Below are 16,142 nucleotides of genomic sequence, written 5' to 3'. Positions count from 1 at the left end.
TGTATGTATAGTGTTTCTGCTAGAGCCTCTAAGGTACAAAATGAAGACATTGACTTTTGTAACTTGGCCATGTCCTGTAATTCAGCAGTGGGAGAAATGGCACAGAGCCTTTTGTGTCTGTATTTGCAATCTTTATAGTTCTTTTGGCTGAATGCTTGGGTAATGTTAAAATCACTAGATGAGTTATTAATGGGCAACAAATAATTTTATAGCCGTTAGAATGAAATATTTCATGAGCAGAAGTACTGTCTGTCATTCACTGGCGACTCTCAGTGCTGTTCAGATTTGTGCAAGACAATTAAGCTCTGCTTTGAGACATGTAGAAATGCACAGTTTGAACTTTTCAGTATATTTTTTTGTTCAAAAAAGCAAAACAAAACTGCAGGCTTGAAGACCCTCTTTGAAGTCTTCATCACGGTTGATCTTAGCATATATCAGTAGGGAATGTTTGCAATTTTGTAGTTTTGAAAAATGCTTTTAAAAAAACACAAATGGCCCTGGTGAAAGGTGCCACTTGAAAACAACAGGAGGTGATACGGAGACAGACTGAAATGGAGTTAGAATGGTAAGAGAATTTCTTTTGTTAGAGTTTAGTGTATAAAACTATCAGCAGATCAGGTCATGGGCAACTGAGTGGAAATCTACAGTTGAAGCTGGGAAGTTTTGCTGCCAAAAGAGGAAAATTCATGCTATTACAAAAAATTAAATACGAGAGCCCCTCATTGCAGTCACCAGGGATGAGGTTTTAGTTGTGGGGTAGGAATTATGTGTTTTCAGTCACCACTTCAAACAATCACCTAACTATTTTGCTTTGAAAGATACTGGGTGGAAAAAATAACACTTGAAGGAATAGTGACAAGAGCTGTGGCTACTATGCTCCAATCTCAGTGGCCAACTTCCAGGTCATACTCTTTTTTGCTTCCTACCTCTAAGAAAGGATTTCCAGCTCTGAACCCATCTCATGCAGTACTTAGTGGGTACATCCTTTTCCCAGGTCTGGCCCGTGGCTTCTATAAGCACAGGGCTTAAAGAAAAGTAAAGCATTACATTCAACATGTTTTTTGAAGAAATAGCATCACTTAAAAGATTAGGAGTTGCTAGAGTTCTGTTTGTGAAGCTCATTTAGCAGAGGAACATCAGACTAAGCTCTCACAAAAGTGCTCTAAGGCAGATGAATGGCATTATGCTCAAGGGATGTAGCCATAGCAGGTCTCTTCTGGGATGGCAGCTGCCTCATGACCTGCACTTTGAGAATCCCTAACTGAGATGCTTTCAAACAAGTTACCCTTAGACTTTCTAAGCATATGTTTTTTCATTTATAAACCAGAGGTAAGGCCTTTTAAGTTTGGGGGTTTTTTGTTGTTTTTTTTTTTTAACCAGGTATATATGTTGTGAGATAGGGAAGCGCTCAGAAATGAGGCCATTAAGTAGATTAATTAGAGGTCTATAAATGTGAAGTTGTTATCATTTGATCATTGCTTTCAATTAAATTAAACACGAGGAGAAGCTTTCCAAATAGAGGATAAAAGATGGGATCTTGTGCTCTTTTGAACACTCTGGCATCACTCCAGCAAAGCACTTAATCACTTGCTTAACTTCCTGTATTTGAAGGCAATTGGAACTACTCACCTTAATTTTAAGCATGTACTTAAGTGTCTGCCGGATTAGCACCAGAGGGCCCAGCAACATCACTGAGCTCCAAACAAAGGCAGAGGTGGAAGACATTTAGACCCACCACATAGTGTGAGCCCGTGGGAGAACGGGCAGAAAACACCACTGTTGGGGCATATAGTGGCATTGATTTTTTTTGAAGCAAGTCTCCCCCATTGCAGTCTATTTAAAAATTAATGCTGCAATATGGTTTTCAGTGTTTAAATGACCAGCTTAATTTTGGGAGCTCATACATTTGTGATAACTCCAGGGATGGAAATATTTCATAACCATAACATGGTGTCCTTCTTGGATGATTAATCAATTCCGTAGAGCAAACTGCTTGTCTACTACTTTGCTGAAAGCCTACCAGCTACACTGTGTTGATACAATATAATAACGGTGTTATTTATTCAGCTGTTTCAAATAAAGCAACTCATCCATCGATTTTGAGAGGTTGGCCATTTTTTTCGTTACGTGCTTTTGCTTTTAAGACAATTGGAGCAAAATGAGATGCAGGTCGATGGCCTTTTTTTCCTTCCTTTGAAAAGTTTATGTGTACCAAAAATGGTATCACCATTTCCTTTTTCCCATGTAACGTCTATCTGGGAAAAGTAAGATTTCTCAATGTAAAGCATTACAAGGCCATTGCAGAAGAGAATTCGATAACTTTTTTTTTCCAAGGAATATAATGGAGATTCAGCTTGTGTTGTGAAATTTAAAGGATTAGCAATAAGTAAAGAAAAACTTTCCTGTCATGCCAGAAATACAGCTGTTAAATAGTAAAAGGCAAGCATACATCCTTCTGTCCAGGCAGTTAATGTAAAACTTTGCATGGTTTAGTTAAGTGTATATTATACATTTCAATGCATTATTGCTGCATGGCTTATATTGGATAAGATTGAAGCTTGGATATGATCCCAGTTATGGCTGGAGTTGAAATGAGTAATATTTTAATTAAATATACCGTTTTACACAAACGAACTTGAAATGCAATTCGGCTAACGAAATATTTCCCCAGATAGGTTAGTAGGCAGCATGCTATATCCATGGTGTGTGACTGCAGATGGACTGTGTGAGCCTAAGGTGGTCTCAAAAGAACCATTTGATCATTTTATTACCTTTGTTGGTACACAAATAGGGATTTTAGCCAAACATCTTAGCCAGGCTAATATTCTAATATAATTTACACTATGTGTTTGGCTCCATTTTGTTCACTGAATGGAACTGTTGAAATGTAACAGATTGCATCAGCTTTTGGAGCCTTCTCTGTTCTATGTGCTTCTCTACAGGTGAGGAATTTTGTGTCTGTAAGAGCATACATGATTAAATATGCATTAACCTCACTGTCATAATAGCTATAATGAGAGATACTGTAACTAAGCCCAGAAACCTCTGAGAGGTGGAAGCTTGGTGGGAGTTGTCTTCCCAACTAGGATGAAGCAGTGTCTCTCTGCTCTGATCGTGGTGCAGAGGGTCTCTGCTGGTGTCGTAGGCTGCATTAGTGAGTGGTTGCAGAGTTTGCATCTCTCTGCTGTGAGATGGAGTAACTCAAGCTCTCTGCTGTGTTACGTCACATAGATGAAGAAAAAAGCACTGCCACACCTTCAGTCCTGAACCGAGAGTCTGATGCTGCCAGTCTTCAACCAGAGCAGTCATCCCCCTGAGGTTGTTGTCTGGATAACTGCTGAGCTTGGACAACAGCATTGGCCATTCCTTGGATTTCCATACTACTTGCTTGGATGTACCTCATTTAGTAAGAAGTTAACTTGAAGTTCAGCTTTTCTTGGTACCAAAGAGCCCCCTCTGAGGATGGAACAGCGTCCCTGACATCACAGGCAGTTATGGAGAATCACAGGAACACCAGGGATTAATTGCTGAATCAAAGATCTATGGTTGAATTCTCCATGCTTAGGAGTGGAGACATCGTTTTGCCCTGTTGAGTGGAGGACCCTTCTCCTCCCTGCCCAGACAGCCTAGCTGCTAAATAGGCAGGACAGGAGCCCTTTGCAGCCCCCGCTCCTTGCAGGCTGTTCCTCCTCTTCCCTCTCCTTCTAGAGGCATGAGGCCAGCAGGGGACAAATATTTCCTCCCTGCCCTGCTACAGCAAGGCCTGCGACCATCTGATTAATGAAAGTATTTTTATGGTCCCATTGCTAGGGGTATCCGGGCATGTCACAGTCTTTAATGTATGTACCTGTAAAGCACTGGTGTGAGGTAGGGAAATTACGTTATCCCTCTTTTACTGATGGAGACCTGAAACTAATGACTTGCTTGAGATCCCAGAGGAAGAGTGTTGCAGAGTGTGGATTCCCATGCATATCTATCATATCTTAGGCCAGTACTTTAAGCATCAGACCATCCTTTCCATCTTTCACTCTAGCCTGAGGTAGAGGTTACTGGTGCTTAATAAAAGGAAGAAAACATAGCCTTCCAGACAATATATATTTACAGTATATGTCAGATCATCTGCTGGTAAAAAGAAATAAAAGCAGATGAGAAGGATATATAAAACATACTTTAATGGCAAATCTTTTAGATCATTGTTTCCCGTATACAAATGGTGTAATATTTATCCCAGGTGCTCACATGTGGTGGTGTATTTATAAAGATAATTGGAAAAGCATGTTCTGTGAGTAAGGGTAATAGACATGCAGGCAGTAGGTCCTTCAGGGTATAAGTAGTCTTAGGGGAGGTATATGTACATTATACACAATCAGTAGAACAGTTTCCATAGGAAAAAGCCTTTTGAATAAGAAGCAAGTTAACTGTTTATCCGATGATGGCTGTTTTTCAAAGTGTAACACATGGACATGTATTTTTCTCTTTGATTTGTATTCCTGTTGAGCCAGACCACACTTTCTGAGCAGTACCTTCAAGGTTTGTGGACTATTTTGTTGCACAGGGAGAAAAGAAACTATTGCTTCATCTCTGGAGAGAAACCAACTCAGTTTATCAGGACATCTTGTTTACTGAGATTCCTCCTGAGCAGATGCCTTAATAGGCCCAATTGCAATCTACAGAAATAGATTGCAGCTGAGTTTGAGTCCTGTAAGAAAATATTTTTTAATTAACAACGATCCAGACATATTTTTCTATACATCCTTTAGCCTTTTTTGATTGAGCTGTAGGAGTACCAAGCAACACCCACCCCACAAGCATGTTGTATTAGAATCATAGATGTCACTTCTTCTCAGTTTCATTATGTCCTACAGCTCAAGGACTTCAAAATAGTGAGATGCCCATAGCAGGGGCTAATTCTTGCCCTTCTGGCTCTTTCTGCATGTGTATCCCTCTACACCTCTCATGTCACGCAGGGTAAGTAGGTAGCTGGCATTTATAAGGAGCTTGTCATGTGCTCTAGCATATCTGTGTCCACCCCATCCAAGCAATTGCAGAGCGGTGGAGTGATGTGGTTTACACACCAACTACCCAGTGTGACTTGGCTTGAGGTCACAGCCCAGTTAAATTCAGCTGGTCAAGAGTCTGAGGACTGGAAAGGAGAATGAAGTCGAGAGATCATCAGAAGTCAAGATTTTACCCTCAGTTTTTCTCCAGGTAGTTTTGTGAACCTCCAAGGACAGTAAAATGCTGATAATGACCCACCAACACAGTCTGCTCCTGTAGATTAACAGTATCCCATTTACCTTCAAGCCACATCGGAGAGCCTGGCAGAGAAGAGTTTGAGTACCAGTCCAGACGCATGCCAAGGGATGTCTCTAGCTAACCCAGTTTTAAATGAGTTCTCATGCCAGAAATGGCAGTAAAATGGCCAAAGACAGATGGAGACAATGCAACATCACATCTGCATTAGCCATGGCAGTTTAGCAGGGCACTGAAGCTCGGGGGGGTTCTTGCATTGGCAGCTATGTCAACTCTGCTCTGGTGGAGGAGAGCGGTAGGGTTGTGTTACAGATAAACCAGTGAGAGTACAACGTGTGCTGCAGGGAAGTATGAAAAGAGACACAGTGCCTGAACTTTTCAGGGGGATAAATAATGGGACAGAACTGTCTTGAGATGGGGTTTGCAGAAATAAATACTTCCTAGAGCATGTCATAAAGGTAAAATAATTGCAAGAGCTTTTGGAGAGCTTCAATCCAATTAATGTGTCATAAGAAATTATTTCCAGCCTTGTCAGCCATTTTAAACTTAAGTGCCATCTGTTAGAGAAACCTAAAATTTTTGGGTAAACTGCTAATCAGGAAAGCAGCACGTCATACCTCACTCTGCACTTTGCCTGCCCCAGCAGGCTAGCACAGATTTTTCCCTTTCTGAGGACTTCAGATGGGTGAGGGACAAGAAGGAGCCTGAAAAATCCTGACAATCCCTCTAAAGCCATGAACTCAGCATAAATATGAGGAAAGAAAGAAAAGTAGGAGCCATCTTATGTCATCTGTGAGGTATCCACAGAGCAGGTAGTATAGAATTCTTGGAAAATAACTGACTTTTGGTCAGCCAGAATCTTACTGTTGTACTTAGAGAAACTGAACTTAGGACGCTTAGGGACAAATACGCGCCTCACTGAGGTGCTCCAAAAGGACACAGAAGCACAGGATGTGCGCATGAGCAGAGCACCTAACATCCCCAGCTGAAAGCAGTGGCCATTGACTTTGCCACCAGCCTCTCAAATATTCAGAGGTGGTCACTTGCCCTGACTGCCCTTTTGGTAGCATCAGCCACTGGTAACAGAATCGCAGTACACGGGTGGATGGTGGGACTTGCTCAGGGAGACACGACTGCTTAGCAGCGGAGCCAAGAGCACAGCATGGGTCTGTGCCTGTTCAGTGAGCCATACTGTTTTCCCAGGCCTCGCCTGTGTTCTGTATCTGTATTTTTTCTATATTTTCAATGTGTCTGCAGTGACTGGCTTTGGGTAGATTCTAAGTAGGCTGTGTTGTGGTTTAAACCAGCAGGCAGCTAACCACCACACAGCCATTCGCTCGCTCCCCACCCACCCCAGTGGGATGCGGGAGAGAAGTAGAGGGGGAAAAAAAAGTAAAATTCATGGGTTGAGATAAAGACAGTGTAATAGGGCAGAAAAGGAAGGGAAAATAATAATAATAATAATAATAACAACAATAATAATAATATGCAAAATAAGTGATGCACAATGCAACTGCTCATCACCGCCAACTGATGCCCGGCCAGTTTCTGAGCAGCAAGCCACAGCCAGCTTTCCCCCTAGTTTATATACTGAGCATGACGACATATTGTAGGGAATATCCCCTTGGCTGGCTTGGACCAGCTGTCCTGGCTGTGCCCCCTCCCAGCTTCTTGTGCACCCCCAGCCTCGCTGGCAGGGCAGCATGAGAAGCTGAAAAGCCCTTGACTTAGTGTAAGCACTGCTCAGCAACAACTAAACCATCAGCGTGTTACCAACATTATTCTCATCCTAAATCCAGAACAACAGCACTACACCCACTACTAGGAAGAAAATAAACTCTATCCCAACTGAAACCAGGACAGCTAATATTTATCACCTTATGTTTTTTGCTGATGATAAAGGCACAGTTTTTTGCTGTTTTAGTGTCATGTAGGAGAGCAGCTTTAACACTGTGTAGACACTGTCTAGAAGTCCTCTGTGCTTCCAGGTTCTCCATGAGAGCGTATTAAGAGATGGCTGAGTGCCTGAAGCGCTTTGATTTCTGTTTTTCTCCCGCAGATTGTCGATGGCAAACTGTGGTTCCAGTTGGACTGCGGAAGTGGCCCCGGAATCCTGGGGATTTCTGGCAGGGCTGTTAATGATGGAAGCTGGCATTCGGTCTTCCTGGAGCTGAATCGCAATTTCACAAGCTTGTCCCTGGACGACAGCTACGTGGAGCGCCGCAAAGCCCCCCTCTATTTCCAGACTCTCAGCACCGATAGCTCCGTCTACTTCGGCGCCCAGGTCCAAGTGGATAATGTCCGCAGCCTGACCGACAAGAGAACAACGCAGGTCTTGAGCGGGTTTCAGGGCTGCCTGGATTCAGTTGTCCTAAACAACAACGAGCTGCCACTCCAAAACAAGCGCAGCAGCTTTGCAGAAGTGGTTGGCCTGACCGAATTAAAGCTTGGCTGCGTCCTCTACCCCGATGCCTGCGAGAGGCATCCCTGCCAGAACGGCGGCACCTGTACCAGCGTGCCATCTGGTGGTAAATATTTTGCATTACTTGATGGGTTCCTCCCCCCATTTTCCTCTACAATTTATTGCCAGACATGGTTTTATGCAGCAACGTGCTTGAAAAATCCTTGTGAACTCTATAAAACTCCGATAGGTATTGCAAATTGTGTAAAAGCTGTTTGCTTTATAAATAACGGTGAAATGGTGCCCCTTCTCATTGCATTAGTGTTCCAGGAGGAAATTGATTTATTGGCTCTTAGGATAATCCTATTTCTATAGAAACCAATAGTATTACAATTACTGTAATGCTCAGCTGGATTTTTCAGGATCCATTTACAGCATCGAAGGCTGTACACAAAGATGGTGATTTCAAACGTCCATCACAGATGCAACGGCACTGCTGCCTTTCTCTGTTTCTGAAGCTGTCACAAATAATTACTGAGCTGTCCACAAACACCTTGGTCCTTTTGTGAGTAATTTGATTACATGTCTGCATGGAAAGTACCGAGTCCTGAGTCCGCCCCATTATAAACCCCCCCCAGAAATGTATTTTACAGCTTCCTCGGAGGCCTGGATGCTTCAAGGTCTAAGTAATATTATCCAAAGTTTATAGGGGATTGATTTAAACTGTGCTCGTGCTGGAGTTTCCTATCCAGTGGTTATATGGTGGCTTGTGTGATTTGGTGCCAGTGACTTACTACCCAGTAGTGTAGTGCACAACTTACTAGACCGTAAGGATAGTCACCATCTTAACAGGAAAAAGGCAAACGGCATACATGTAGGACATTTCCTTCAGGGCTATTCTGTCTCTGCAGTGTACAGGTTTCCCTTCCAGCTCCCCATATTGTATTTGCAGGCAGCACTGCTCACCTTTTCTGGCAGACTAAAACTTCCTCTGAAAAGGAGGATGCTCAACAGAGAGGTCTTCTGCAAGTTCAGGGCTTTCCATCCACTTATTGACAGTGGGTTTGGTTATGGTTCCCTAGGGAAGTTCCCACTAAACTCTTTTTTTATGGAGCATTTAACCACGGTCCCAGGGCTTTCTGCTTTAATGTGTTCTTGCAGTTCCCTTGCACCCATAATTATTATTTCTGTTTTTCATTGTTTTAAGCCTTGTTCTCATACTTCCTTTCTGATCACCCTCCCCCAAGTAGATTTTTCTAAACTTTAGAAACCTCCTAAACTTTAGAACAGTTTAGTTTTCAAGGCTGAACTCTGTTGAGATCTGAGCAAAACTGACAGTCAGAAGTTTCTCATTTGGATAACCCTGCCCTTATAGAGAGTAAGCCCTGACAATGTGAATTTTCTGATGTTGAGATATCTCAGCTAGCATCTTCTCTGGATCCTTAGCTTTGATTCAGCCACCGCTTCTCCCATGCCAGGTCAAAGGGTGCGTCAGGGATGCTAAAACGGCTTTGCTGTCGGTGGAAGGAGATGGGAGGACAGTTGGGAGGAATGAAGCGCAGGACCAGCAAGCCAGGATGTGATGTGCTGCACAAGGACACATTTTGCTGCTTGTGTGTGTGGTTAAGTGTCTTTATTTACCAAGGGAAGGAAATGCTACACAAAAGGAGTGCTACACAACAAGGGCAAAAGAAAATCATTCTAAGGCAGACGGATGGTGCAGGCACTGAAAAAATTGCTAAGCAAGTTTATTTAAATCCCTAGGAAATATGGCTGTAATATGTACATGGACATAACATGGCTTTGATTCAGACACTACACTTAATAAATGAGGTTAACCTTTCACCAAGCTAGCATCCTAGGAAGCATGAGAGCTGCTCCTTCTATTGATTTTATTTGAGTCTATTTACAGTATTGCTCAGCAATCTCATGATGAGTAAATTGAAACCTTTCTAACAAAACACTTCACAGTAATTCTTTTCTTCCCAGCACCATGTGCATGCCAACTGAAACCGAGGGGAGACGTGGGGTGGGGGAGAAGCAGGCAGCGCTGAAGGTTGGACCCATTTTATTACCGGAATGGCACACACCATTTTCATGTCAACGTAATTCGCTGCTGGAAAGCAGTCACAGAACTGATTTAACTTGCCTGTGTTCCTGCCTCGGTGAGGGGGAACATCCCTGCGGGGATGTTTCGGCTGCCTGCCATTAAAAAATCTGTTCGCTGTTCTTACTGCCTCAGCAGTGTATGTAAATAAAGGATTGTTATAAAGCCATCATTCCAGCGCAATGGGCCCTGACTGTACGTCGGTGGTTCTACAGCCCAGCCCACAAGGAGAAGGTATGGGCATTTTTGTTTCCACCAGGCAAAGCGATTCTGTTGTTAGTGTCCTCCATATGCAAAAAGGCCACGTAATTAAATTCCGTAGAGTGGAGAGTGAAGCAGCATTGCAAATGCTGGTTGCGGAGCCACGAATTGCAGCAGGCGTTTAAGAATCATCAGCCATTGTATTCACTGACATAGATGTTAGCAGCTGACTTCCATTTAAAATAGAAAAAAAAAGTATTACGTCTTCATTTTTTATCTTAAGAAAGAAAATGGCAGGTTTTTTCTTTGTTGGTAGGGGGAAGCATTCAAAAATATACCATGCAAAGGTCCTTTTCCCAGTCCCAGGTCATTCAGTAGCATCAGGATCTCTTGACTAACATTTTCTATTATCCTCCTACTAAAGTTTCTGGAGAATAATGTTCCTTTTCCTAAACAGAAAGTAATTGGCATAATGAGAGGATTTGTTTTAGTAAATAAGTCTTCTAATTTGAATTTTACAGAGCAGATTTCATACACTATTAACATCCTTTTTCTTACAAAAACGCTACTGTGCTTTACAGGGAAATTAAGAGAGAGAAAAAGAAAGCTCAGATTTGTAGCTAACTTTAAAAGAAAACAGTCAAGTAAAGGTTACCCAACGTTAACACATGAAAGAGTTGCTGGCTATGTGCCAGAAATCAAAGGGGCCGTGCCTGTTTTGCATATAATTTGCATAACTTGATCATCTAAAACACAAACCTCCATAATAACGTTCCTGTTGCGAGATCTTCCTTTCCACAGAAATGGCTACTGCCCTGTTTACCATTAATAAAAAGCTGCCTTTGATTATCTGATTATCTTCCACTTCATCCTGCGGTTATGGGAATAGGGCAGTGTTACAGCCCCGGCTCGGGAATTCCTGAAAGCGACGCTCTGCCCGCGCTAGCAGCGTCTCCACGCCGCCGCTGTTCGGGTTCGTATGGGTACATCCACAGCGGCTTCGAAGCGGCTGGCTCGGGGACAGCGCTGTGCGTGGGCTGCGCGGGGCTGGGGGCTGACGGCAAAGCGTGGCCCCGAAAGGAGAGGCGGCACAGGGCTGGTTGACCCATGCCGGCTCCTTCTGTCTGACCTCTCTGCGTACTGAACGGGAGGACAAAACCGGAGCCTACGCCTGCAGGAGAACGCGCAGATACCTCAGATGCTCCGAGACGTCGCTGAGAGTACAGAAGCACCTCTCTTCTTTCACAATCTGGTTTCTGGGCCAGCAGAAAGCGACCACGACATGAACTTCTGCTTGCCCTCGTGTGTTCCCGCGGGTCTGAGTGAAGTCCCGTGGCAGTGGTGTATGCACCGCGTTGTCAGCCGGTGAAGCTGTGGGAGAGGGTGCTGTATGCCCAGGGACCCCGCGGGGAGATCCCATGCGCGCTAAAAAAGGGCTGGGAAAGGGGCATGAGCATTCACCAGCTCTGACAGCTCAGGAGGCTCCGAGCAGAAAGACAGCTTTAGGACAATTTTCTTGGAGACACGAGAAACCACAGCCCTGAAATATAGGCCACATTCTTCCAGACTTTTCAGTCCCTACCCATAAGTATGGGTCAGTAAAGCTATTTTTAAAGAAAGTTGTTAGGATTTTGAAACCTGACAAACAGCATGACTTTCAGAAACAGCTTGGGTCTTTGGACTGAAATTTCCCAAGAAAATTCAACCAAGTGTTTAAAGTGTGGTTAAGCTATAAGCTGCTGAGTATGAGGTCTTAAAATGGGAAATGTCACACAACTTTAATAATAGAGTGGCGTTACCAGGTCTGCCAATAGTAAATGTATGTTTATCTGCATGAATAACAACATGAGCAATCACAGCAATAGAAAGCTTTACTGTAATCAAATCTGAACGCTGCGCCAAGCTTTTCAACCACAGAGAGAAACCTCGTGCTTGTAAAGCCTGCAATTATAAGTACAGTTACTTCCTTTTAATTTGATCAGTCCTATATACATCTGGCTTTGATTGAAGTAAATGGCTTATGTGAGTAGGCGATTTTATCTGAACATGAAGCATTTGAGCAGAAATATCTCCTGAGTCAAGGACTGTGGGCAGTGTGAGGATGGAAAGTCATTGCTTTCTCCTCCCCTCATTTTTCCTTTTTTCTTTTTTTCTTTTTTTTATGATCAGAGTTAAAATCCAAAGGGAGGGAAAAATGGAACCTGGCCCTTAGGTGGTAGTTCTAGTACATGTTTTAGAACATGTTGGCAACATTAACACACAGGTGGTTTTGAGGATTAGGTAGTTCGTAAGAATGACATCAGGGAAAGATGGGTGTATTAATAGCATAGTCACGAACTGACCTGGTCTTACGTTCTTGATTTTGCTTTTTCTCACACACAAACAAACCAGTGTGCTGTAATGTGAGCATACCAAATGCCTATCAGCTAATTTTTTAAAAGCTTTTTGGGAATCAGGGTTTTTTTACTCGTTTTTATAGCTATGCTTTTAGACAACTGGATTTTAAATTCCCAGTTTCAAAGCACATACCTGCCAATCTTTCATAGAAAGCACCAGTTTAACAAAGTCTGAGGTTCATTTTATACCAACTAGTGTCAAGAGGTGATCATCTGTTTGAAGACAGAGAAGTTAAATCTGAAGTGGCAGGGATATGTATGGCTGAAGAACACACAGTTCTCGAAGGTGGCCTGATATGTCTATAAACAAACCGAAATACAAATGCTGGGAGAATTCCTCTTCACCTTCAGTTCTTCTCATCGGTTACCTGGCCATAAAGCGCTATGTGAGCAGGGCCAAGGGCAGCCCCTCGAGTTTGTCAGGTCTGGCTGCACAGCAGGGAAAGAAACTACATGGGGAGATCAAATGCAAAAGCCAAAGCACGTAACAGATAAGAGCCAGCTCCTCCTGCATGTGATAGATAGAAACAAGAGCACACACACGTTCAAAAAAAGAATTGGCAGCAGTTTGGAGCATCCTCTTTAATAAAACCAAGTAAACCTGCGGATAGACAGACATTCAGATGCTCAGGTTGGCAGTGGTACCAACGGAGATGTTTGCTGCGTAACGACATCCCATCTGCCGGTGGCACCGTGCCTGCCTTTTGCCACTGTCTCTGCTTATTAAGTGCCAAGCAAGTGTAGGTAGAGGCAGGAAGCCTGTGTAGTGTCCTCGCTTACAGCATGTTGCTTTTCAGGAAGGTCTGGGCTGAAAAATCCCTTTTCCTCTGGACAGGGACATGCCAACAAGGCAGGAAGAGAAGTTGTTGGAGTCAAAGTGAGAAGGTGAGACTCAGCTACACAGAGGGGACTCAGATTAGTGGAGGAGCATGAGAGAACAACCGGAAAGCCCAAGACTATGTGTTAGCAGGAAAGGGCTATGTCTACATAACGTTTTAGATCACAAGTCAGTTTTGACATAAATCTTTTGATCATCCCCTCCCACTGTGCTTTGGTTCCCACTGTGGAGAGGTGAGGTCTTGGAAGGCAGCACCGGGCTTCCTTCCGGATGGTGCTGAGCTGGAAGGCGTGCACAAGGAGTGCAGCTAATGTGGTCCTAAAGCCCTGAAATTTGTGCACTGAGGGTGCTGGGTCCTCAGCTCCAATTGTTTTGCCCCACAGACCCGCTGCCGTTGCTCTGCAAGGCTTGCTAATGTAAATACAGCCTAAAAGGACTGTATTGTTGGTCATAGCTTGTTGTTGCTCTTGGGTCAGCTGTTGGTACAGGCTGTTGTGGCACTTGCTGAGGGTGCTGTGGTCCCATCCCAACAGCATTGCTGATGGGTTTACCAGAGCTTTTTTTCTTTTTCTGCTGGTACCCTCTGAAAAAATACAGTGGTGACATCACAAAATTTGCTACCTTGGAGAATGCAGATCAACATTTTCCAGCATCAGTGTGCAAAATGAAATATTCATATCTCTTGGAGGGAACTCAGATGGAGTGTATGGTCTTAAATGTTGATGAATTGCCAAGACTTCCAGTGCTTTCATTGTGAATAGGAGCAAACCCTAGATTGCTTGAAAGGGCTTTTTCATCCCCTGCTGAGCCTTTTCTTCAGCTCTGTTGTCCTCAGATGTGGGAAGTTTGCTTATTACTCTTGTGCTGAGCAGGTGGGAAGAAATGCATAATACACTACTGGGATATTAAATTAAATGTGTAATAAAAATTCTTTGTTAGACCCAAGATGCACTCCTGACCAAAAGGGTTTCCTTTATGATTGCACTTTGTCCACAGCCACGTGGCTACAGCGTGCAGTAGCAGGTAAAATGACAGCCTCTGCTGAGAGGTTTGGAGAAGCATAAAAGGTCTGGCAGGTCTGCTGGCCGAGCCAATATATGCTGTGTACTGAGCCATCGTAGCAGCTCTTCACTTCCCTCCTCCATGAATTTCGACATATGCTTTGCTGTGTTGGGGACCTCCGGGTGAATGCTTTGCAGCTCTGACCATGTGTGTCGTGGGAAAGTTCTGTGTCTTTTGCCAGTGGCTCAGAGTTGGCAGTGCTTCCAACGGGAGGAAGAGTCAGTGATAAATACTGTAATTTAATACCATCTTGTTTTATTGCCTTTTTATTTCTAACTTTGATCCCTAGACTTAGAATCCATGCTGAATACTTCAGTCTTCTAATATCTTATTCCGTTCCATCATCATTAAATCAAATTCAGTTGAAAATGTAGGCTTTCAGAAGCAGATTTTTCATTTTGGTCTAGTTCATACATTGCCCAATAGCACTCTGACCCCTCTGGAGCATTCAGTTTCATCTCCTCTTAGTATAAAGTGTTAACTGAAGTTAGTGCATCTTTAATATAAACAATAGGCAATTATAATAATAATGAATAAATCCATGTTTTGTGCTTGGTGGTAAAGGGATTTATTTTTCTTATCAATCAATATCTCTCAAGTTTTCTGCAGTGAATAAATGTAGCAGAATATGTTGCAGAGTGAGAACCCAGAACTTACTCAGCTGAAACAAACACAAGACGTGAAAAGAATGTGATTCAAAGGCTTTGTCTTACAAATGATTGGCAACTAGTTAATTAGGTACAGAAAGTTGGTTTTTAAAGTCACTTTAAAGTAGGTTTAAAATACCAGATAACAACTAGAAGAACATACCTATTCTACGGATATATAAGGCAACAGATTTGTTTATGAATAAAACGTTTTGTGTTTGTATTGAACATTTTCATTTCACTTAAACCTTCTGAGACCATAAAAAATATATAAAACATTACTGTAAATTTTTGAGCTATAGATGTCACTGTTCAGTCATAAAATGAAGCACTGAAACAGCCTTATTTATTCATGCTGTGATTTCTACCTACAGTATTTCTAGATCAGCTCCTTTGCCAACTAACAATAAATCTTTCATAGGGATGGCTTCAAAATGCCTGCTGCAGTCACAGTTTTAGTTCTTCAGACCCAGATCTCTACAAGTCTAGAAAGTTGTTTGCATTGTCTGAGTGAGATACGTATAAGACAACAAAAAATAATCCCATCTTGCTCCTGCTGACCAAACACGCTTCCTAGGAATCCCCAAAGTCCATTCGTGTAGCAGGACAATGAAACAGCGTGATATTTGAGTATCTATTATTTAATTTATCTTCAATTAAATAGGATTGGATTCTTGACTGAGTACGCCAACAAGTCTGGTTCCGAGTTTGTTCTCTAAAGCCTGTCCTCATGAAAGAATCCAATTAGAGTAACTGAACAAGGCAAATTGAACCGGATAGGACATAAAGATGTGGGAGTCTTAATGCAGAACTGCTTTTGCCTCGTGTCTCCACTGGGCTTTTCCATATTGTTTCCATGAAATTCTTTTTCTCATAACTGTGCTGGAAATTCCTGCCTTGTTTCCTAGAACAGTGGCTTTTTTTCAGATGTATAGCTATTGAAAGTTTTTAAAGATATTTTTAAAAAGCTCACCACAGAGGGATGATATTTCAGCTACATCAGCTTGCTCTCCAATAATTTTGATACTGAGTTGAGTTACATTCAACCATTTCAGCTCTAACTCCAGCAGTACTTATGGCAGAGAGGTTCCTTGTTCCAGTTGCTTAATATCCTATATTCAGTAAGTATGTGAACCAATAACTGGAGCTTGAACCTTGCCTACACATCTGTTTGGGGCATTTGGATTGTGTAAGTAGTTTTTAAAAAAATCATCCAAAGTTTTTTTACAGATGTCCA

The 16,142-nt window shown here is 42.7% G+C and overlaps 1 protein-coding gene across 4 annotated transcripts in view; it reads left to right on the top strand.

Moving 5' to 3' along the window:
* FAT3 (FAT atypical cadherin 3) overlaps nucleotides 1-16,142 on the top strand; it is a gene marked incomplete at its 5' end in the record, with an annotated part of 344,711 nt that overhangs the window by 314,989 nt on the left and 13,580 nt on the right. For all 4 annotated transcript variants that reach the window (XM_082011243.1, XM_082011241.1, XM_082011242.1 and 1 more), the window contains one exon: nucleotides 7,313-7,781. In XM_082011243.1, coding sequence (XP_081867369.1) covers nucleotides 7,313-7,781 — 469 coding nt within the window. The remainder of the gene's footprint in view (nucleotides 1-7,312; nucleotides 7,782-16,142) is intronic.

Source organism: Phaethon aethereus, assembly GCF_964289735.1.
Source record: "Phaethon aethereus genome assembly, chromosome: 1".
NCBI classification, from domain to species: Eukaryota; Metazoa; Chordata; class Aves; order Phaethontiformes; family Phaethontidae; genus Phaethon; species Phaethon aethereus.
Note: the sequence above shows the minus strand (reverse complement) of the source record. Positions and strands in the feature narration are given on the sequence as shown.